Source organism: Dicentrarchus labrax, unplaced genomic scaffold (assembly GCF_905237075.1).
Source record: "Dicentrarchus labrax unplaced genomic scaffold, dlabrax2021, whole genome shotgun sequence".
In the NCBI taxonomy this organism is placed as follows: Eukaryota; Metazoa; Chordata; class Actinopteri; family Moronidae; genus Dicentrarchus; species Dicentrarchus labrax.
The window spans coordinates 6,844,452-6,868,618 of NW_026136716.1; the positions used below are offsets into that span (position 1 = coordinate 6,844,452).

At 36.5% G+C, this 24,167-nt stretch overlaps 2 protein-coding genes across 16 annotated transcripts in view; both read right to left on the reverse strand.

Moving 5' to 3' along the window:
- The window catches only part of LOC127378407 (uncharacterized), a 33,064-nt gene extending 19,262 nt beyond the window's left edge, over positions 1 to 13,802 (reverse strand). For 3 of the 14 annotated variants that reach the window (XR_007888028.1, XR_007888030.1, XR_007888029.1), the window contains exons 1-9: positions 13,641 to 13,802; positions 13,097 to 13,414; positions 12,367 to 12,487; positions 12,083 to 12,140; positions 10,486 to 11,903; positions 10,081 to 10,213; positions 9,713 to 9,770; positions 7,924 to 9,403; positions 7,519 to 7,639 (exon numbers count right to left, since the gene is read on the reverse strand). Coding sequence is in view for 3 of the 14 variants with exons in the window: in XM_051427232.1 (XP_051283192.1) it covers positions 11,781 to 11,903; positions 12,083 to 12,140; positions 12,367 to 12,487; positions 13,097 to 13,414; positions 13,641 to 13,704 (684 nt within the window). In the remaining 11 variants the exon portion in view is untranslated. Of the gene's footprint in view, positions 1 to 1,898; positions 1,957 to 2,282; positions 2,416 to 2,686; positions 2,996 to 3,134; positions 3,362 to 4,033; positions 4,177 to 4,567; positions 4,626 to 4,878; positions 6,760 to 7,204; positions 7,263 to 7,518; positions 7,640 to 7,923; positions 9,404 to 9,712; positions 9,771 to 10,080; positions 10,214 to 10,485; positions 11,904 to 12,082; positions 12,141 to 12,366; positions 12,488 to 13,096; positions 13,415 to 13,640 lie in introns of those variants that run through there. The other 11 variants (XR_007888033.1, XR_007888031.1, XR_007888023.1 and 8 more) reach the window with 10 other exon arrangements.
- Positions 13,803 to 14,595: 793 nt separating this feature from the next.
- Positions 14,596 to 23,912, reverse strand: LOC127378410 (uncharacterized). Of its 2 annotated transcripts, XM_051427234.1 has the most exons (9): positions 23,060 to 23,912; positions 22,643 to 22,971; positions 22,125 to 22,442; positions 20,277 to 20,329; positions 16,622 to 17,290; positions 16,125 to 16,433; positions 15,831 to 15,957; positions 15,600 to 15,657; positions 14,596 to 14,978 (listed from the first exon to the last, which is right to left on the reverse strand). In XM_051427234.1, the coding sequence occupies exons 5-9, from the start codon at positions 16,683 to 16,685 to the stop codon at positions 14,787 to 14,789; spliced, it is 750 nt and encodes a 249-aa protein (XP_051283194.1). In that variant the 5' UTR covers positions 16,686 to 17,290; positions 20,277 to 20,329; positions 22,125 to 22,442; positions 22,643 to 22,971; positions 23,060 to 23,912; the 3' UTR covers positions 14,596 to 14,786. The 2 variants fall into 2 exon arrangements, 1 of the variants encoding a protein (XP_051283194.1); XR_007888034.1 differs by lacking the exons at positions 14,596 to 14,978; positions 15,600 to 15,657; positions 15,831 to 15,957; ... (1 more) ...; positions 16,622 to 17,290; positions 20,277 to 20,329 and adding exons at positions 21,096 to 21,468; positions 21,565 to 21,604; positions 21,722 to 21,854 and having other exon boundaries at positions 23,060 to 23,723.
- Between the last annotated feature and the right edge of the window lie 255 nt (positions 23,913 to 24,167).

Consider the following 24,167-nt stretch of genomic DNA (forward strand, 5'->3'; position numbering starts at 1 on the left):
CACCTGTGTCAGTAATAAGATAAATATTTGTGGGAAATGCACAAGATGTGAAACACAAAAGTTATAAAATAAATAATTTACCTTTCACATTGATATTCAGATGGAGAATATATGTTCCACCAACATGTGAACACTCACAGGTGAAGTTCCCACTATCCACTGGTGATAAATTGGTCAGGTGGAGAAACATAGTTTGATTCTCCGTTATAAGTGTGAATCTGGAGTCACATTCATGTATAAAACCTTTTCGAAGATCATATGTCAGACGGCACTCTTCTCCTCTCATCTCTGTTCTGATCTTACATATTACAAGTGTGATGATCTTCTCTTTTTCATTGTTGCAGATTGGAGTCACATCTGGTTTGCTCCCAATGATTTTTGAAAGCTTCACAAGAGTTGCTGCAATCAATCACAAATCAAAGCAACATGAAACACAGTCACTGAGTTAGTATTTATACACAATAACAGTTTTCACTGCACAAAAATGTTGTTCTCTTTAAACCAAAGCCAGAATGATTAACAAAACAAAAACGTCTTGTATAAGTCAAATTATAAAAGGTATCTACAGTACCTGTGCTGCTGATACAATAAGTTAGAGTCAGGAGGACAACGAACCACAGTTTCCATCTATCCATACTGTTTGAGACGTCTATACAACAATGTCACTGCTGCTGGTAGAGCACAACATGCTGTACTGAAGGGAGGACGCACAGACCTCTTTGTACTGTTCATAAACCTCAAAGTCTCACAGCTTGGTGGCGTGAACTCTCCTGTAAAGGAAGTGCTGCTACAGGAGGACTCTCTGAAAGGTAAAACTGTAGCAAATTAATAAATACAGACAGATTACTGTGTTACATGTGTCTATAAGATTACAGATTATCAAACATCAGGTCTTCAGACTACAGTTTGAGCTAGATCCATTAAGAGACCAATCAATATTAACTACTGCCTGCACTGCTTACAGTTCACATGGTTAGGGCCAATAAAGATCACTTGACCTGCTAAAACTGACGTATGTTTGTGGTGATCTCATACTGAGACGCCTGAGCTTGAGCTTTAATTAGAAAGCAGCATGTTGTTTGCAGCTTGAAACCAATGTCTTACTCACACAGCACTGTTATAACTTGCTACAACTGTAAGTGATGAAAGTGAATTATAGTTGTTGAAATGAAGAAACAAACTGTAACGTAGTTTGTGTGACTGCAATGCCTTTGAGATATTTATTCTTCATACAGTTCCAATGACACAGATACATTCACATACAGACGTGTTTTAACAAACTTCAGTCTGAGTATTTTGGAAAACACCTCATATAACAAATATCTTTACACAGAAATATGTACATTTTGTAACTTGAATCTGTTTCTCTTTTGTCTATTTTTCCATTCTATCCAAGTGGACAGTCACTATTTTGCTGGCTGGATTTGAGATAGTTTGGTAGAGATCACTTTCTGGTTGCTGAAGGCTTCTGTCGAGGTCATCAGGGTCATCTTGGTCCTAATAAAAAAGTAGAAAACTCGATGCATCTGACTAAATAATGTTGAACAATGGTTGAAACACTTTCTGCCCTGAATCAAATACACTGATATTTAATATCTTTGCATCCTTTGCATTGACAGTCATACAAATCAGGATCATCATTGTGGTTGGATTAGATAAAATCATCACCAAGGCCTGAATCTAAAAATCTTGACTGTCTTTCCATTTACACTCATGCAAAAAGAAGTAGACAAACTGCCCCCACAGTGCAAACCACGAAGGTTACTGTGGTTAAACTGAACATTAAAATGTGCAGGAAATGTATGTTTGAACATAGTATGTAGTGGTGTATGTATCATTACAAACATTAAACTGGCTGCTTACTTTAAAGATACAGAACATAAGAATACATTACTCACCAGAGAGCCAGGAGATTCACACACAGATAATCCAGATGTTGCTAAACTTGAACAGACTCTTTAAATAAAAAGAGATATCAGAGTTATAGAACATAAAATACACACAGAAAAATCAAGGTAGAAGTATTAAAGCTTCAGCCAGCATTCAGCTATGAACACAGTATGACTGCAGAAAAAAAATATTTTCCAAATTCAAGTATTACAATCACAATAATCTCTCACCGATTAGTTTTTGTCCTGTAGATTAATCCCAGAATAACTCCAGTTATAATGACAACTATTGTTACACCAACCAAAACACTTCGAATTGGCATTTGTGTGTACACTTAATTAACAGCTATCATGCTTTACTGAAGATAATATTATTCCATATTAGTCTCTTACCTATGGTGAATCTTTCTGAAGATAACTCCCAGGATAACTCCGGTTATAATGATGAATATAAATACACCAATTCCAAGTCCAATATTAACTAAAGATATTTCTGTTCCTGTTGTACTGTCGGGGTCTTCATCCTCTGAAACATTGTAAAGAAAACAAAATATAGAATATCAGAAGAGCAGCTTGGGTATTCATTTAATACAGAAACACTAATTATACTCTTTGATAGTATCATGTAATAATGTATAACTGGCATGATCTTTTATTGTTAGGAAGTGCTGATATATGGACGCTGATATTCTTTATAATGTTACCAACCAAACACACACCTGTGTCAGTAATAAGAGAAATATTTGAGGGAAATTCACAAGATGTGAAACACAAAAGTTATAAAATAAATCATTTACCTTCCACAGTGATATTCAGATGGAGAATATATGTTCCACCATGATGTGAACACTCACAGGTGAAGTTCCCACTATCCACTGGTGTTAAACTGGTCAGGTGGAGAAACATAGTCTGATTCTCCATCATAAGTGTGAATCTGGAGTCACATTTATGTATAAAACCTTTTCGAAGATAATATGTCAGACGACACTCTTCTCTTCTCATCTCTGTTCTGATCTTACATATTACAAGTGTGATGATCTTCTCTTTTTCATTGGTGCAGATTGGAGTCACATCTGGTTTGCTCCCAATGGTTTTCACAAGAGTCACTGCAATCAATCACAATCAAAAATCAGCTATAAAATTACAGACAATGTTTAGTTGTTGTCTTCAAACCAACAACAGGAAGATGAGAGAAAAACAACTTGCAGGGATTTTACATGCTGAGAACTAGTTTCTGTGCATTACCTTCGCTGTCAGAACTCACAGTTAGTGGCAGAAGAAGAACAAAGAACAGTCTCAGTTTTGCCATATTGGTCAAGAAGCAACTGCTGCTGGTAGAGTACAATATCTTGTACTGAAGGAGGACACACAGACCTCAATACACTGTTCTCTGGTTCATAAACCTCAAACCCTCACAGCTACGAGCTGATGTGAACTCTGTGGTAAAGGAAGTGCTGCTACATGAGGATTCTCTGAAAGGTAAAACTGTAGCAAATGAATGAATACAGACAGATAACTGTGTTATATGTGTGTACAATCAGATCATTAAACATCAGGTTTAATATTATTATTAAATATTATTACATATTAACTACTCCCTGCATTGCTTACAGTTCACATGGTTAGTGAGAATAAAGACCACATGAGCTGCTGAAACCGACGTATGTGTTTGTGATGATCTGATACTGAAAACCCTGAGCTTGAGCTGTACATAGGAAGCAGTTTGTTTGCAGTTTGAAAGCAGTGCCTTATTCACACAGCACTGTTATAACTTGATACAACTGTAGTGAAAAAGTGATGAAAGTGAATTCACATTGTTCAAATGAAGAAACAAACTGTAACATAGTTTGTGTTACTACAATGCCTTTGGGATATTTATTCTTCATACAGTTCCAATGACACAGATACATTCACATACAGACGTGTTTTAACAAACTTCAGTCTCAGTATTTTGGAAAAACACCCCATATAACAAATACCTTTACACAGAAATGTTAACCGACATCTTTTAAATTTAATCTTAACCTGGTCACAAATATTTTTGTATAAACAGTTCTGTAAAATATGTTTCTGAAAGATTGCAGGACAGAAATAGTCAACACAGTAATAAAATGTTGATTCATGTTTGATCAGCAGAGAATGACCTGTTAATCACAATGTAGCCACATCCTAAAGCATACCCTGCTTAATTGTCTATTTAACTCTAAAAGGGACCATCATTTACACAATGACCATCAGGCTGTATGGAAGAGGACTTGTTTTTTTGCAGATCATGGAGCTCCCCCTGCTGGCCATCAGAAAGAGAGACATCCACGTTGGTTTGACTTCAGACACAGAAACTCTGTCCACTGATGATAAAATGTCAAAGGGCATAACAGCTCTATACACTGCCGGCCCGTGGCATAGGCAGTATTTGCAAATGCTAAAACTAGTTGGTGCTATTATTTCTTAGTCCAAAAAAAATAAGCCCACATTAATTTAACTGCATAGCAAAGGCCTATTAAATAATAATAAGACTTTATTAAGCCCCCCGCCCCCCCTCCTCCTCTACCTGCTCTCTGAGAGATGGTTGAGTTTTCTGACGTCACCCTAGAAACCATTAACAATGTCAAAACAGTACAGTACACAGTACTGGCTGCTTACTTTAAAGATACAGAACATAAGAATACATTACTCACCAGAGAGCCAGGAGGATCACACACAGATAATCCAGATGTTGCTGACCTTGAACAGACTCTTTAAATAAGAAGAGATATCAGAGTTAGTGGAACATAAAATACACACAGAAAAATCAAGGTAGCTTATATTTATTTTTGAGAAAATTGCAATAATAATTATCAGGAAAAAGAGAAAAATTATGTCATGCTGTCATCTTCTGCAAGTGAAATTTACAGTAGATGCCATATTTACATTTAGAAAAAGGTTTTTTCGCTTTTACACATTTGGTCCCAAAAAACCATAAAGTATTACAATTATAATCGTTTCTCACCCATTACTTTTTGTCCTGTAGATAAATCCCAGAATAACTCCAGTTATAATGATAACTACACACATCAAGACCCATCGAATCAGCATTTGTGTTAAACAGCCGGCGTCTTCTTCCTCTAAAACATTTAAAAAAAAAGAAAAGATAGAAAAATGTCAATGGTGTTTGCTCTATTTATGAGAGGCAACACAGTAACATAAAATATTGTATTACTGGAATCTGTAAATTAAAGTGAAAAAAAATGATCTAAATTACACAAAGCCGAGACACAAACAAACTTTTATTGGTCTGATTAATGTACGCTTTGAACTATAATTAACAATACAATAGAGTACAACATGTTGTACTGAAGGGAAGACACACAGAGCTCTATACTCTGTTCTCTGGTTCATAAACCTCAAACCCTCACAGCTACGAGCTGGTGTGAGCTCTTCTATAAACGAAGTGCTGCAACAGCAGCTTCAGCTTTCATATTAAGTCTCTAAAAGGTAAAACAGCAGCAAATTAATAAATACAGACAAAAAACTGTGTTATATGTGTCTAGATTAAGATTGCAGATGATCAAACATCAGGTCTTCAGACTACAGTTTGAACTGGATCCACTAAGAGTCCAACCAATATTAACTACTTCTTGCACTGCTTACCATTTACATGGTTAGTGACAATAAAGATCACATGCTTAAATTTGTGTATTCGTTTGTGGTGATCACATATTTAGAGGCCTGAGCTTGAGCTTTAATTAGAAAGCAGCATGCTGTTGGCAGCTTGAAACCAGTGTCTTATTCACACAGCACTGTTATAATTTGATACAATTGTAAGTGACAAAGTGATGAAAGTGAATTATAGTTGTTAAAATGAAAAAAACAAACTATCAATTTGTGTGAATGCAATGCAATGAAAAATATGTGATTTACGTTCAAAATGTAAGTATTATGAAGTTTTGAAATATTTACTAATCAGCAATCATACAGATATAATGACTGAATTTTATTTTGAAATTCCAATTTATCACCGATAATCCACGTTGTACAAATCATGGCCAAAAGACTCAAACTCTTCTCTTTGTATAGTTTGAAGGACATTATCTGGAAATTATTATATTATTATTATAGATATCTGTGTTAAACAATGAAAATGGTCCTTCAAAAGACACTATATTTTATTTATTTTATTACATTTCTACACTTGTCGACCACTACAATAGTTTTATACAGAGCTTTAATTAACAAACTGGCCAAACAGAGCAACAACTTAAAGGAATCAGAGGAGTTGAGGTCAAATATGATCTGTTATTGGAGAATACTCATCCTATCTGATAGATGACGCATGCAATAATAACACAACATCTTAAAGAATGTGACAAGAAAACTGATAATGAAACAGCATGCAGTCATTATCCAGTTTAAATACAAGCCACAGTGTTTAAGAAGCTGTTCTGTGTAAGATACTCTGACTCTGATACTACTGACTGATACCACAATGTATTAAACACCCTTCTGGCCAAACACAGCATCTTCTCCGAGCCCTGTTCTTCTGCTGAGGAGAGTTTATTTCCTGTATATCAACTATAAAACAGTTACTGTCATCACATTACAGGAAATTGTAATTAGTTTGGATATGTTAAAGAACTGAAGGCCAGCAACTATCAGCAGCTACAGTCTCAATAAGTAAAGAACATCCACATATTACACAGCTCTGTCATATTGATTCTTTGGTTAAAATGTTTTCATATATTTTGTAACTTGAATCAGTCTCTCCTCCGTCTATTTCCTGGTTATCCAAGTGGACAGTCACTATTTTGTTGGCTGGATTTGAGATAGTTTGGTAGAGATCACTTTCTGGTTGCTGAAGGCTTGTGTAGAGGTCATCAGGGTCATCTTGGTCCTAAAAAAAAAAAAAAAAAAACTTGATGCATCTGACTTAATAATGTTGAACAATGGTTGAAACACTGTCTGCCCTTAATCAAATACACTGATCTTTAATATCTTTGCACCCTTTGTATTTACACACATACAAATCAGGAGCATCATTGAGGTTGGATTAGATAAAATCATCATCAAGGCCTAAATCTAAAAGTCTTTACTTCCTTTCCATTCACACTCATGCAAAAGGAAGTAGACAAACTGCTCCCACAGTGGAAACCAAGAAGGTTGTTGTGGTTAGACTGAACATTAAAATGAGCAGGAAATGTATGTACAAACGTAGTTAGTCTGGAATAGATCATCAACTAAAGATCAGAAATATAAATGTATATCGATGGATCTATTACTACAAACATTAAACTGGCTGCTTACTTTAAAGATACAGAACATTAGAATACATTACTCACCAGAGAGCCAGGAGATTCACACACAGATAATCCAGATGTTGCTGACCTTGAACAGTTTCTTTAAATAAGAAGAGATATCAGAGTTAGTGGAACATAAAATACACACAGAAAAATTTTCTCTTCAGCCTCTGTAATGATAATAATAGTCAGCTAGGGGAGCAAAATACTGTAATGCAAACATCATCTACATTGAAATACAATGACACCTTTACATTAATAAAAATGTTTTCTACTTTTGCACAGAAAAGTAATTATCTCAGTTGAATTGGCATTCAAATCCAAAGAAGCATATTACAATCATAATAATTTCTCACCTGTTAGTTTTTGTCCTGTAGATTATTCCCAGAATAACTCCAGTTATAATGATGACTATTGTTACACCAATCAAAACACTGTGAATTGGCATTTGTCTTAAACTGCTAGCGTCTTCATCTTCTACAACACAGCAAAGAAAAAACATCTTTGTTAGAAAATATTATGAAATCTGAATTGTACACCTACATACATTAGGGTATGAACAAAGCTATGAGTATCATCCACCTCTTTTCTATGAATTGAAACAGGTCTAATTTCCTATGTGCTGACATTGTATTGCAATGGAAATTCTTCATAATATTAATCATGCAGCAGAAAATTAACCTAAATTAAACAAATCAACAGAAAGAAAGAAAAGCATAAAGTGCTAATCACAAAAGCAAGAAAGTGAATCAGACATTTACCTTTCACTGTGATTTTCAGATGGAGAACGGTGAGGATGAGATGCAGAGTATCCGTTCCACGAGCATGTGAACACTCACAGGTGAAGTTCCCACTATCCTTTGCTATTAAACCGGTCAGCTGGAGGAACAGAGTCCGATTATCCGTCGTAAGTGTGAATCTGGAGTCACAGTCTTGCTCAAAGTCTTGTCCATGTTGATACAGCAGACGACACTCTTCTCCCCTCATCTCTGTTCTGATCTTACAAACTACAAGTATGACGATATGCAGTGTTTCATTGGGGCATATTGGAGCGATATATGGTTTGCTCCCAATGGTTTTCACGAGCTTCACAAGAGTTTCTGCAATCAATCACAATCCAAACTCATCATGAAATACAGTCACTGAGTTAGCGTTTGATGTATTCACGCACAGTCACAGTTTCCAATGCACAAGAATGAGCAAATATTGTTGCTGTCTTTAAACCAATGAATAATTAACAGAGAACAACGATGTCTTGTGTAACTTAAATGATAAAAGAGTATCTACAATACCTGTGCTGTCGATATAGAAAGCTAGCATCAGAAGGACAACGAACCACAGTTTACATCTATCCATATTGGTCGAGACATCTAAACAAAAGTGCAACTCTGTGCTGGCGGTGTACGACATCCTGTACTGAAGGAAGACACACAGACCTCTTTGCTCTCTTCTCTGTAACATAAACCTCAAACTCTCACAGCTACAAGCTGGTGTGAACTTTCCTGTAAAAGAAGTGCTGCAACAGGAGCTTCAGCTTTCATATTAAAACTCTAAAAGGTAAAACAGCAGCAAATGAATAAATACAGACAGAAACATTCAGGCTGGTAATATTTTAGTGACTTTAAAACAACTTAAGTGTCTGGTTTGGTGAAATTCAAAGACACAAAATTGTCCTGAAAAACTTCTCATGTTATATGCGTAATCATTAGTAAGGTTATAGACCATCAAACACCAGGTTGTGTTTTCAGACTACAGTTTGAGCTGAATCCACTGAGAGTCCAAACACTATCAACCACTGCTTGCTCTGGTCTTTGTGCTTGGTGAGAGTTGTACATCATGTGCTATGCTGACTGTTCCAGGGTCGTGTTCACATGAAGAGCTGTTTGAACAAACACTGTAATCTCAATATTTTAACATCCCATATCAAATATATTACACAAAAACATTAACACACAAATTGTAATAATGTTAGATATCTTAAAGAACTGAAGGCCAGCTACCATCAGCAGCTACACTCTCAGTACGTAAAGAACATCCAAATATTACACAGCTCTCTTATGTTGATTCTTTGGTTAAAATGTTTTCTTATATTTTTCAACTTGAATCAGTCTCTCCTCTGTCTATTTCCTGGTTATCCAAGTGGACAGTCACTATTTTGCTGGCTGGATTTGAGATAGTTTGGTAGAGATCACTTTCTAGTTGCTGAAGGCTTCTGTAGAGGTCATCGGGGTCATCAGGGTCCTAGTAAAAAAAAATAAAACTTGATGCATCTGACTAAATAATGTTAAACAATGGTTGAAACATTGTCTGCCCTTATTCAAATACACTGATCTTTAATATCTTTGCATCCTTTGTATTGACAGTCATGCAAAAGGAAGTAGACAAACTGCTCCCACAGTGCAAACCAAGAAGGTTGTTGTGGTTAAATTGAACATTAAAATGGGCAGGAAATGTATGTTTGAACGTAGTATGTAGTGGTGTATGTATTATTGAAAACATTAAACTGGCTGCTTACTTTAAAGATACAGAACATAAGAATACATTACTCACCAGAGAGCCAGGAGGTTCACACACAGATAATCCAGATGTTGCTGACCTTGAACAGACTCTTTAAATAAAAAGAGATATCAGAGTTAGTGGAACATAAAATACACACAGAAAAATCAAGGTAGAAGAATTAAAGCTTCAGCCAGCATTCAGCGATGAACACAGTATGACTGCAGAAAAAAAAAAAATTCCAAATCCAAAAATACATAAAGTATTACACCCGTTTCCTCTAGATTAATCCCAGAATAACAGTTATAATGACGACAATTGTTACACCAATCAAAACACTTCAAATTGGCATTTGTGTGTACACTTAATTAACAGCTATCATGCTTTACTGAAGATAATATTATTCCATATTAGTCTCTTACCTATGGTGAATCTTGCTGTAGATAACTAGCAGGATAACTCCGGTTATAATGATGAATATAAATACACAAATTCCAATTCCAACATTATCTAAAGATATTTCTGTTCCTGTTGTACTGCCGGGGTCTTCATCCTCTTAAACATTGTAAAGAAAACAAAATATAGAACATCAGAAGAGCAGCTCGGGTATTCATTTAATACAGAAACAATGATTATACTCTTTGATAGTATCATGTAATAATGTATAACTGGCATAATGTTATATTATTAGTAAGTGCTGATATACGGATGCTGTTATTCTTGATAATGTTACCAACCAAACACACACCTGTGTCAGTAATAAGAGAAATATTTTGAGGGAAACGCACAAGATGTGAAACACAAAAGTTATAAAATAAATAATTTACCTTCCACAGTGATATTCAGATGGAGAATAATTGTTCCACCAACATGTGAACACTCACAGGTGACGTGCCCACTATCCTCTGGTGTTAAACTGGTCAGGTGGAGAAACACAGTCTGATTCTCTTCCATCAGTGTGAATCTGGAGTCACATTCATGTATAAAGTCCTGTCCATGTTGATACAGAAGACGACACTCTTCTTCTCTCATCTGTGTTCTGATCTTACAAATTACAAGTGCGACCATATTCAGTGTTGAATTTGTGCAGATTGGAGTCACATCTGGTTTACTCCCAATGGTTTTTGTAAGCTTCACAAGAGTTGCTGCAATCAATCACAGATGGAAGCAACATGAAACACAGTCACTGAGTTAGTATTTATACACAATAACAGTTTTCACTGCAGAAAAATGTTGCTCTCTTTAAACCAAAGCCAGAATGATTAAAACAAAAACGTCTTGTATAAGTTAAATTATAAAAGGTATCTACAGTACCTGTGCTGCTGATACAATAAGTTAGAGTCAGGAGGACAACGAACCACAGTTTCCATCTATCCATACCGTTTGAGACGTCTAAACAATAATGTCACTGCTGCTGGTAGAGCACAACATGCTGTACTGAAGGGAGGACGCACAGACCTCTTTGTACTGTTCATAAACCTCAAACTCTCACAGCTAGGTGGCGTGAACTCTCCTGTAAAGGAAGTGCTGCTACAGAAGGACTCTCTGAAAGGTAAAACTGTAGCAAATTAATAAATACAGACAGATTACTGTGTTATATGTGTCTACAGTAAGATTACAGATCATCAAACATCAGGTCTTCAGACTACAGTTTGAGCTAGATCCACTAAGAGTCCAACCAATATTAACTACTGCCTGCACTGCTTACAGTTCACATGGTTAGTGACAATAAAGATCACATGACCTGCTGAAACCGAAGTATGTGTTTGGGGTGATCTCATGCTGAGAGGCCTGAGCTTGAGCTGTACACAGAAAGCAGCATGTTGTTTGCAGCTTGAAACCAGTGTCTTATTCACACAGCACTGTTAGAACTTGATACAACTGTAAGTGATGAAAGTGAATTATAGTTGTTCAAATGAAGAAACAAACTGTAACGTAGTTTGTGTGACTGCAATGCCTTTGGGATATTTATTCTTCATACAGTTCCAATGACACAGATACATTCACATACAGATGTGTTTTAACAAACTTCAGTCTCAGTATTTTGGGGGGAAAAAAATATAAGAAACACCTTTACATAGAACTGTGTACATTTTGCAATTTGGATCAGTCTCTCTTTTGTCTATTTTTCCATTTTATCCAAGTGGACAGTCACTATTTTGCTGGCTTGATTTGAGATAGTTTGGTAGAGATCACTTCTTGGGTACTGAAGGCTTCTGTAGAGGTCATCAGGGTCATCTTGGTCCTAATAAAAAAAGCTAAAACTTGATGGATCATGTTCACTTTTAATCTTTACTTCCTTTGTATTTACACTCGGGCAGGAAAAGTATGTTCGAACGTCGTATGTAGTGGTGTATGTATTATTACAAATATTAAACTGGCTGCTTACTTTAAAGATACAGAACATAAGAATACATTACTCACCAGAGAGCCAGGAGGTTGACACACAGATAATCCAGATGTTGCTGACCTTGAACAGCATCTTTAAATAAGGAGAGATATCAGAGTTAGTGGAACATAAAATACACACACAGAAAAATATATTTTTCATCTTCTAGAAAATGGTAACAATAATAATAATCGTCAGGAAGAGAAGCAAAATACTATAATACAGGTATCTTCTGAGAGAAATGCACAGAGAGTAATTATCCCTGTTGATTTGGTATCCAAATCCCAAGGAGCATATTACAATCGTAATAATCTCTCACCCATTAAATTTTTTCCTGTAGATTAATCCCAGAATAACTCCAGTTACAATGATGACTATAGCTACACCAATCAAAACACTTTGAATTGGAACTGGTGTTGAACTGCTGACATCTTCATCCTCTAAAATATTGAAAAGAAATAACATTTGTTAGAAAAATACACTCATATTTGCTTTAACAAAACAATATGATTCCACTCTTTCCTGTTCAGTGTATAATGTAATATTATGTTACTGACATCATCTGCAAATCAAACATAATTCACACGCTCACATGTTTTATATCTGCTCTACGCAATCTCACCTGATTTGTGTCATCTGCATTTTTACATCTACACACATGAAAGGACCAGCGTGTAAGATTTAGTGGTATCTCGCAGGGAAATTGTAGATTGTAACCAACTGAAACTGCTCGCCTCAATCAACCGCAAAGGAGCAACTATGGTGGCTGCGGAACCTGCGAAAGACCGAACTACAGCCAGTGTTTGGTTTGTCTGAGTGTCTGTAGAAACATGGTGGTGCAACATGGTAGACTGGAGGAGGACTTGTTCCCTCTTTAGATTAAAAACGACTCATTCTAAAATCTAAATTCAGGTGATTATTAATGAAAACATACATGAATATTATATTCAATGTCTTTAGATCCTCCTAAATGTTACACACTGGATCTTTAAGCTATAAATATAAAAGAAACACACTAAAATAGACATGAAAATGAATCAAACATTTACCTTCCACAGTGATATTCAGATGAAGACTGTACGTTCCATCAAGACGCGAACAATCACAAATGTAGTTCCCACTATCCTCTGCTGTTAAACTGGTCAGGTGGAGGAACACAGTCTGATTATCCATCATAAGTGTGAACCTGGAGTCACAGTCGTGCTCAAAGTCCTTTCCATGTCGATACAGCAGACGACACTCTTCTCCCCCCATCTGTGTTCTGATCTTACAAACTATAAGCGTGATGGTACGCAGTGTGTCATTGGTGCAGATTGAAGTCACATCTGGTTTGCTCCCAATGGTTTTCACAACATTCACAACAGTTGCTGCAATCAATCACAATCAAAACTCAACATGAAATACAGTCGCTGAGTTAGCACTTGATGTATTCATGCACTCAGTTAATTGCATGAGCAATGACAGTTTTCAATGGACAGGCAAATTACAGAAAATGTTTTGTTGCTGTCTATGAACTAAAGACAGAATGATTAACAGAGAATAACAACATCTTGTATAAGTTATAAATCATCAAAAGTAGCTCTTGTACAGTACCTGTGCTGCCGATATAAATAATTAGAGGCAGAAGGACAACAAACCAATGTTTCCATCTACCCATACTGGTCAAAACGTCTCAACAACAGCGCAACTGCTGCTGGCGGTGTGCAACTTCCTGTATTGAAGTCAGGGCACACAGACTGTCCTTCAGTAACATACATTCAAAGTGTGAACTCTTTTATAAAGGAAGTGCTGCGACAGGACGTTCTGCTTTCATGTTAAGACCCTTAGAGGTAAAACAGTCGAAAATAGGATGTGAATATTTCAGCCACTTTAAAACAACTTAAACATCCTGTTTGGTGAAATTCAGAAAAGTAAGAAACACTTATTATGCATATGTTAAATGCATATACACTCCATTTTTTATTCTATAAATTCAAATAGGTTTAATTCAATGCATAAGTGCAGACATCATATTGCCATTCACAAAACAAACTGCATGGAGTGCTGCTTGGGTGTAAAAACAAAAAAGGTGACCCCCTTGTGCACATTTCTCTCATATTTCCAGTGCAGTTTAAACCCTGATTATCTTGATGTGACATCCCAAACTAAAGTGGATGTTCAATAACTGAGAATTTGTGTGTTTTGGGGGAAGATGTGACATTAATATAGATTTTTATTTTGGTGTAAGCAAACCTCTATCTCAGTTTTCCACAGAATTTAAAGGACCTAGTAGTAGCTTAAATTACCGTGAATGAGTGTTTCTAGTGCAGACACCAGCTGGAGCTTTTACAGTCACTACAAGTGCAGTCATGGCCATTTATAAAAGTTTCTATGGTACCTGTGTTGTAGCTAAGCTAGCAGCTCCAAGAGGCTAACTCTGCATATATCCAGTGCAGCTGTCAAAAGCATTTTTAACCCATGAAATGCCAGTGTTCATGCATTTGGTAAGAATATCAATATTAATATCAGAGTACAGTCATATAATTTAGTTTAGAGCTCAATACACATATTCAAGCGTTCAGTATCTCTTTAATGTTGAGTATCAGCAAGTTTTTCAGCCATACAGGAAAAATATTTTGCATGTGTGCATTTTTACAGAATGATGCATTTACAGTACAGTATTTTTTAAGTATGAAGAGTTTGTATTTGTGACAAAGTATAAGGTTAAAAAATGAAAAGGTAACTTAACACATGTTTGACTCAAAGGTTTTCATAGATTTCGTAATTTTGATCAGTCTCGTTTTCTATTTCCTGATCAAAACTGGTCGCTGTTTTCTTTCTGGATGACTTTAGCTTGCTGTGGTGTTGATGGTGTACTGATGAAATATTCTGGTATATATCACTTCCTGGCTGTTCAAGGCTTGCGTAGGGGTTTTCTGGGTCATCTGTGTCCTATTAAAAACATATAAAAAATATCTAATGAGACAGCCTTTGTAAAGGTTTATACATTTTAACTAATTGCTAAAGTTAATTATTAATCAAGCCATTATTTACAACAAAAAATAGAAAATAGTACTTCAAATGTTTCATTATTAATGAATTAGCTGTTCATTCAGGCCTTCAGCAGCCTGAGTGAGACAAATCAAGAGGATATCTTCCAACGTTACAACATTTTTAGACCAATTTCCCTCTTTGCCACAAGCATATCTCTTACTATCTATATCTGTTATATCAAATGATGTTCACAGAGCTGTTGTCACTGGTTTGGAGTTTACAAAAAGGCTTCCTCTGTTGTTGCTCAGTCCACCCAAGAGACGTTGTGGTAGCCTAGTGGTTAAGAAACGTACCATACTGCACCATGCAGGTATATACTCTTACATGTCAGCCCCCTTTTTCTCTCCCACTCATTATTTCCTGTCAGCACAGTCATGCTGTCCATTTTTACAGATAAAACAAAATGCCTCAGCTCAATGCCTTGAATGTACAAATATGAGTACTGTATGTGTGAATACACACATTCAAATAGCTACTTAATACATTTAAAGGCAGAGAGAAAAAGAATGCGTGGCTCACCAGAGAGCCGGGGGTTTCACAGACAGATTGTCCGGATGCTCCAAACCGTGTATCGTCTCTGTAAACAAGAATAGAGGTCAGAGTTAGACATGGCACACGAAATAAACAGCTAATTTACTTAAATTTTTTTGTTCCTGTAAGTAGTTTAATTTATTTACAATTATGTATTTAATATAGAAATTGTATCATTTCACAAGGTTTAAAAGGACACAGTCAGAAAGATTATATCACCTGCAGCGTGTTTCTCTCAGGATACGTCTATGGAAAACTCCAGGCACAATGATGAATATGGCGATAACAATCACAATGATGGACCATGTCCCAGAAGAACTGCTGCTGTTCTGCACTTCATGTGACGCTGAGATTGTTAACATACATTGGAAAATAATAAGAGTCAAATTATTGTTTAAAACTTCCACAATAGAGAATATTTATCCACAAACATTATTAAGCTTTAAATTCAATGTGTATTGCCAAAGTTACTACACTTATATACAATATATCTTGAAGAAATCAAACATTTACCTTCCACGGTGATATTCAGTCGGAGTATATGTATTCCCTCAGCACGTGAACACTCACAGGTGAAGTTCCCACTATCCACTGGTGTTAAACTGGTCAGGTTGAGAAACACAGTCTGATTCTCCATCGTAAGTGTGAACCTGGAGTTACACTCGGTCTCAAAGCCCCATTCTTGTTGATACAGCAGACGACACCCTTTCCCCCTTGTCCTTTCTGTGCGGATCTTACACACAACTGAGAGGATTCGCAGCACTCGAGTGGTGCATATTGGAGTGACATCTTGTTCTTTACCGATGGTCTTCACAAGAGTCACTGCAATTGATAGGAGAAAACTTTTTTGATTCATTTATTCTGCACTACAATAGGAACAATGTACAGTAGATGGTGAGATACATTCAAAACTCAAAGTTAGGACAATTATTACAAAGCTTCATATAATTCTAACAAACTGCAAAACTGGATAACTTACATTAACAGCATGAAATAAAAGCTCACAGTACCTTCAGTGTCAAAACACAAACACAGCGGCAGAAGCAGAACAAGCCAGGGTTTCCACTGGTCCATGATCGCAGAACGTCTGAACAACAGTGCTGCTTCTCAGTAAACAGTAAATACAGCGCAGAGTGGAAAATAAACAGGGGCACACCTCTTCTGCTACCTAATCCCCACAATACCTAAAATATCTGTGTACGAGCTGATAGTGACGTGTCCTAAAATGGATGTACAAGACATGACTTCCCCTACTTCAAGTTGAGACTCTGTAGGCGACTCTTTAATACTTGTTTCTCTGAAAGCATCTGTTTAGCATTATGCTAAAGCTAAGTTCCTGATGGTAGCCAACCTTTATGGACCTTTATGCATTATTTTAATGTTTTCTTTCAAATAAACTCAAGCATCAAATGTGAGTTTGTTTGCTTTAGTTCAATAACAAAATACTAGTTAGTATTTGGTGATTATTTTGGAGGAAAATGAGATATATACAGTACTTGTGGGTCCCTTACATTGTGCATTTGATATTCTAGGTTCAACCCAGTTCCTCAGGTTTTGGCAGAGGTCCATCTGAATGCTGTATGTACTGAGTGAAGGTCATTACCAGGACAATAGCAACCTTCTGGGTCCAAAGGCAACGTCTGATCCCGGTGACTGCTGTTGGCCATCACCTGCAGGAGCTGAGGGCAGCAGACAAGACAAGATGGATTTAAATCAGTGACAGAAACTTTAAGGATTACAGTAATTTCCTTTAAAAGTACATTTAAGTTTTAAAACAAAACAAATATAAACCACAAGTTAGTTTCATGTTAATTTGCTTTATAGAAAAATGCATTTTCCACCAAAACTTCTAATTTATGATATTTTAGTCAGTTCAAAATAGGGCTGCAACAACTAATCGATTAAATCGATTAAAATCGATTATAAAAATAGTTGGCGATTAATTTAGTCATCGATTCATTGGATCTATGTTATGCACTGCTGCACGCGCTCCTGCTGCAACGTCTCAGGTGGTGGCAGTCATAGATAGACTAGATGTCGCCTTGGGCTTCTAAGCATACGTCAAAACCGCCGCCATCTTGGAGCGGGGATCTAGAGCGCCAAATTAGTTTTCCCGCATTCAGATCAGCTCTAAAGATGCCGGACTTTTGTGCTGCTTATGGATGTTCGAACAAAAGAAACGAAAAAAACAAACAGCAAGGGATAACATTTCACAGGTGATAATGTGTTCTATGATATTGAATGTTACGAAAGTATATTTCTGGTGATGAAATTATATTGTTTCAGTCTCATGTTTCAGTATACATATATATATATATATATATGGTTGGTTGGGTGACGTTTTCAAAATAAAAGCACGACCGTCAAAAAGATACTGCATGAAATATTGAGCTGTGAAGCCTTTAGGTCGGATTTTTTTGTGATTGTCATTAAATATGAGTACAATACAGGTGTAAAAGCAAATACCCATACTATTAAGTGGAAGAATAATAAAACTACGCCTACTAGTACTAGGCATTACATTTTAAAGTAGATTATATTAATATCAAAAGCTTACATTTTCGCTGGACTCGATCAGTTGGAACAAACCAAAAAACTAAAAAATCGTTCGAGATTTTGACGGTTTATGGTGATTTTATTTTTGTTAGATCTTTGCCTAGATTGGCGCTAATGCATTAAAGGGGGGTGGATCCCCGCTGCAAGATGGCGTCTCTATTGACGCATTCGGTCCAATGAACAGCAGTAGTCAAGGCGACATCTATGCCGCGTTCGTTTTGTCCACCGAACTCGATCTCCGAGTCGGTTTCCTGAGTTACGAACCGGAAGTTGCAAATAGAACGCTCCCGAGGACGTATAAACGACTCCTGAAGTCGTCTGAATTTAGAGGACCCCGAGTTCAGTTACCAAGATGGCTACTCCGAGCATCACACGTAGTAAACATTGTGGTTTTCTACTATTTTAAGCACTTTTGTCTTTGTTGTAACCAAATGAAGAAGTCGTACACATAGCACTGTATACTGTTACCTATAGGCATGTCTCTACAGTCTTATTATGTATTAAATGCTGCCTAATTTGTTATTTTGTAGCTTGTGCAGCTGAAATTGGCTAGAGACGCTCCATGTTGCTATGACAACAGTGCCGAGTCTTGAGCAGAAGGCAGAGCAGTAGCGGAAATATTCAGATATCAAACTGTGAAATATGATTGTGTAACATGTAATGAACATGTGAAATCTGCGGTGGGTGCACCGTAAACCAGATAATCACTATAAACGTTACGAAATGTCCAAACTGCCTATTGCAACCAAGCTCGTTGTGTTGTGTGCCAAACAGAACGCAAAAACCCGCGGTTATTCGTTTTCCAACACGGCTGTGACGTCGCTCTCGAGCTGCAAGTCGCGATTACAAGACAAAACGAACATGGCATAGTGTAGTCAGTATATATATCTATGGGTGGCAGTAAGCCAGCCAATGCCGTGCCGTGTGCAGCTCACGTGACGACGCCGTCTACCTTGCCTGGAGTAAACATTTGAAAGAGTGCAACGAGTTCATTTGTTGTGTTGTTTTGGGTCGCAATAGGCATTCATGAGTTCAGCACGCCAGCCCTTTTGTTTGAGTATCCCTTTGTTGCAACTCGGGGCTGATAATGTGTCGGTCTCCGGCAGATTTGACTCTGTTTTGATGGAGAAAACACACGGTTACCAATTTCGAAATAAACGTAACGGACAGAAATATTTCCGGTTCGTTTCATAATGGATAATGTAGACGGGCCACCAATAAAGCTATTTAAATCTATTTAGGTTGGAGAGACACTTTAGTATAACTAACGTTATGGAGTTGTTGGAATATATCTTGCTATTATTCAGAGGCAGTCTAAAGTGAATCCTTTATTACTTCACAACAGAAACTTGAACAATATCTGATCCAGTTCTGATCTGATTAGTTACATTTCTGTTTTATTGCTGGTGAATTAATTTAATAAACAAACATAAAATGAATAATAATAATAATAATAATAATAATAATAATAATAATAATAATGAAATGTATACAGTGCACTTCAGTTTGTAGCTGAACAGTTTTTAACAGTTATCAACAAAAACACAATATATATATAGGTTTTGACAAATTTCACATAGCAGGCCTTACCATTTGTTCTCAAAACAAAAACCTGTTCAAGTCTTCAGTTTAAAAAAGGGAGGTGATTTAGGTGAAGAACAGTTTAAATAAAAACCGTTCAGCTACAAACTGAAGTGCACTTTATACATTTTATTATTATTATTATTTATTTTATGTTTGTTAAATTCATCTGGCTCCTTTTTAAATGGAAGACTGTAAAAGATTTTTGTGTTGAGAAAAAAAGTAAATACATTTTTATAAAAAACTATTTTTATAACATTTGCTTTGTTTTGTTTGGCAAGTTGTTTGAAAGACCATGGTACAAGAAGACCAGTGCGCTGTTTTTAGAATAAAATACTGGAAAGGATAGACATTTAGTTTTTGTCTTTTTATCCGATTAATAATCGATTAATCGAAGTAATAATCGACAGATTAATCGATTATCAAATTAGTTGTTAGTTGCAGCCCTAGTTCAAAAGGAGAATTATTTGAATATTAGTGGGTGTAAAAAAAAGAAAGTGGGTGAAAGCTGGTAAGAGCACAACTCACCATAGTGTGAATGTCCTCATGGCTGTGTGTTTGGTTGTTGCAGGACATTCAGTCTGAACAGGGACAAAAAAAAAGTATTAATATACAAGCATCAACTTATGTTCATGGCATTTAAAGGATGATGGTTGTGTGGTTCAGTTTGCACAGCTGGAGAAATCAATGCTGATCTGTACACAGCAGCTCAGATAGATCAAGATAAGCTGCCACAAGAGCCCATGAAGCCTCACTTTGGTTTTCTTAAATTAGACATTTTCTTGGTGTTATTCTAATGTGTGACTGTGGTCATGAAGTGTAAGTTTCTGTTCGCTGTCAATTATCTGACGCTGACATTAGGAAATGGCCTCCAGAAAAGATGTCGCCCACAAACTTTATCCTTAAAAAAAAGGAGCTAAATACATAAAATGTTAAAAAGCTTTTGTGTGCGTCACGTAAAACAATGATAATGAGTGTAACCCTTAGCTGAACATACTACCGGGTATATAAATACATAAATGGCCTCTGCACGGTCATCCATCTTCAAAGCCTTCTGTGAGAATGAGGTGGTGGGGTATCTGCAACATCAGGGAGGCAGCAGAGAAAACCTTGGGGTATATGTGCGTGAGGACCGGAAGCTCATGCAGGAAGTGGAGATGTGAGGTCAAACTGACAGAGATGCTGTACGTCAAATGAATTCACAATGTGGTTTAGTGTGAAACCTGTACAGTACTTCACATCAAGGGGATACACGGGGGATGTTTGCTTCAAATGAAGTCTATATTTAAACATTTAATTATTACAACTTTGCAGATATGTGACAAACTGAATAGCCTACATCAGATGAACTTTTAAATATGAATTTATTTAATTCTGTTCATATAGTCAGACAGTATAATGTACTCAGCGTCTTTTAACACATTAAACTTACAGACAAAAGGAAAAGCAAAAGGTTGACAATCTTTAATTTTTTTTAAATCAGCTTTAGCTTCAAGTTTTAGAATAAAATGCACTTTAAGGAGTGAAATAGTTACCTTTCATTTGCTATTCAGTAGGAAAACATGCATCACATCAGAGTAGATATTGCACAATTAAAACTCTACAAAGGGCTTCGTTAAATTCGGGTGAACACATTTGAATCATGAATATAGGCTGTGGCAGAATAAAGTGCATTCTCTCTCTGGATGAAGGTGAGGTACGGCTCAATATTTCGTGGTTCCTGCAATAAAACAGATAATATTGTTAAAGTAAAGGAAAAAAAGCTGTAGGAGTAGTTTTTCCATTAAATGAACGCCATGTATAACGTGTACAGTACCTCGTCTGGACGACTGCTCCGTGGTTCCAGTTGTCGTCTGCTGTGTGAACGGACAAAGAATTTATTCACTCTCCCGCGTGTATTAACAAAATTTGTACTATTGAGAATTGTACACTTAATTAACTGAAGATAATATTATTCCATATTAGTCTCTTACCTATGGTGACTTTTTCTGTAGATAACTAGCAGGATAACTCCGGTTATAATGATGAATATAAATACACCAATTAGAATTCCAACATTAACTAAAGATATTTCTGTTCCTGTTGTACTGTCGGGGTCTTCATCCTCTTAAACATTGTAAAGAAAACAAAATATAGAACATCAGAAGAGTAGCTTGGGTATTCATTTAATACAGAAACACTGATTATACTCTTTGATATTATCATGTAATAATGAATAACTGGCATGATGTTATATTGTTAGTAAGAAGATGTACGGATGCTGATATTCTTTATAATGTTACCAACCAAACACACACCTGTGTCAGTAATAAGAGAAATATTGTGAGGGAAATGCACAAGATGTGAAACACAAAAGTTATAAAATAAATCATTTACCTTCCACAGTGATATTCAGATGGAGAATAATTGTTCCACCAACAAGTGAACACTCACAGGTGAAGTTCCCACTATCCTCTGGTGTTAAACTGGTCAGGTGGAGAAGTAAAGTCTGATTCTCTTCCATCAGTGTGAATCTGGAGTCACATTCATGCACAAAGTCCTGTCCATGTTGATACAGCAGACGACACTCTTCTCCTCTCATCTCTGTTCTGATCTTACAAACTACAAGTGCGACCATATTCAGTGTTTCATTGGTGCAGATTGGAGTCACATCTGGTTTACTCCCAATGGTTTTTGAAAGCTTCACAAGAGTTGCTGCAATCAATCACAAATAAAACTCACTTTGAAATACAGTCACTGAGTTAGTATTTATACACAGTAACAGTTTTCACTGCACAAAAATGAGCAAATTACAGAGAATATTATGTCGCTCTATAAACTAAAGACAGAGAGATTAACACAGAATAACATCTCGTATGAGTCAGAAACTATAAAAAGTAACTGCTGTACAGTACCTGTGCTGCCGATATAAAAAGTTAGCTGCAGAAGCAGAAAAAAACACAGTTTCCATCTACCCATACTGGTTGAGACCTCTAACCAACAGTGCAACTGCTGCTCACGGTGTCCAGTAAACTCTACCGAAGGGAGTGTAGACAGACCCCTTTGCACTGCTCTCTGTTACGTAAACCTCAAACTCTCTCAGCTATGCTGCTGGTGTGAAGTCTTAAGGAAGTGCTGCTGCTGCTGCTGCTTTCATCTTAATCTCAGATGAAAGATACAAAAAATGATGACGACTGTAGAAATGAAGTGCCAGAAAAAGTGTCATCCTCTTATCTGCTAAACACTGAGAAAAAGAAAGAAAATCAATCAGCATTCAACTCCTGCAACAATTAATTAATTTAATCTTTTAAAGTGTGAGCAAACAAACTAACCTTCCACAGTAAGATCAAGATGGGTAACATGTTCCTCTTTGATACAAACACAGCACTCACAGATGTGTTTTCACTCATGCATACTGGAGTGATGACTGTGTATATAGTGGACAGAGTTTCCAGGTCTGTGAAGTGAAGCTAACCTTGAGGTGTGTTAACATGCATTCTTTCTTATGGCCAGCAGAGGGCAGCTCCAGTGGCTGCAAAAGTCTTTCTTAGGTCAGTGAACAGTTTCCTAATGAGTTGATGGTCTCAATCTCTAGTTTCAAGTTGTTTCACAACAGTCTCTGCAATACAGGCAATCAGCCCCTCAGTGTTATTGCATTTAACATCTTTATTTTTATACCAAAATGAGCTGTTAACAGTGGAAAAAGCAGATCAAAACACTGTTTCCATCCATTAAACTGGCCAAAAGATCTAAAGCTGATTACACAAAACTGTGCTGACAAGAGAAATGTCATTTTACTGCATACCTGACAACTCTGACAGCCCTCTTGACTTCCTGTTCGGGCCGTCTTTCCCGGTTAAGAGGAAAGCAGGAAGTGCATTACTAATCAGCACCTCCTCGTCCTCAGCTATATAAGCTGGAGGTGTTAGTCTCTCGCTCTCTCTCTTTTTTGTTCATTACACTTCACTGTCACTCACACAAACACTACTGATGTACTGATTGATATACTTTATACTATCATTGCTTCACTTATATTTTGTTAAATAAATATTTAGTTCAAAAGTCACGTGTTTACCTCTTGTCTTTGTCCCACCCTCAAGCCGCCTGGGACACAACATCATTGTCTTGTATAAGTTCACGTGAAACGTTCTAAAACAGAAGTGAACATGAATTCTTGCTTCCACTTTCAAGTTATAATACAGTATCAGCATCTCTGGGAAGCATTATGCTCATCCTGATGATGGTAAAACTCCTCAAAACTCCCTTTTAGGTGCTTTGGTGCAAAGTGAAAACAGATACATCTTTGAGTGAAACAGAAACAGAGAATTAAAGTCTCAAGTTATTTAATTCACTCATTGTCAGATTAACCAGATTAATTAGTTAAATCCAAAAACCTTTAAGGATTTTCAATCGTTATAACTGTTTGGGACATAAGTGGCT

Coding starts and splice junctions, on each gene's coding strand:
- LOC127378410 (XM_051427234.1), bottom strand. CDS start 16,685: ATGGACCAGTGGAAACCCTGGCTTGTTCTGCTTCTGCCGCTGTGTTTG. Junction 16,434..16,621: donor TTTGTGTTTTGACACTGAAG/GTACTGTGAGCT, acceptor TATCAATTGCAG/TGACTCTTGTGAAGACCATC. Junction 15,958..16,124: donor ACTGAATATCACCGTGGAAG/GTAAATGTTTGA, acceptor TAACAATCTCAG/CGTCACATGAAGTGCAGAAC.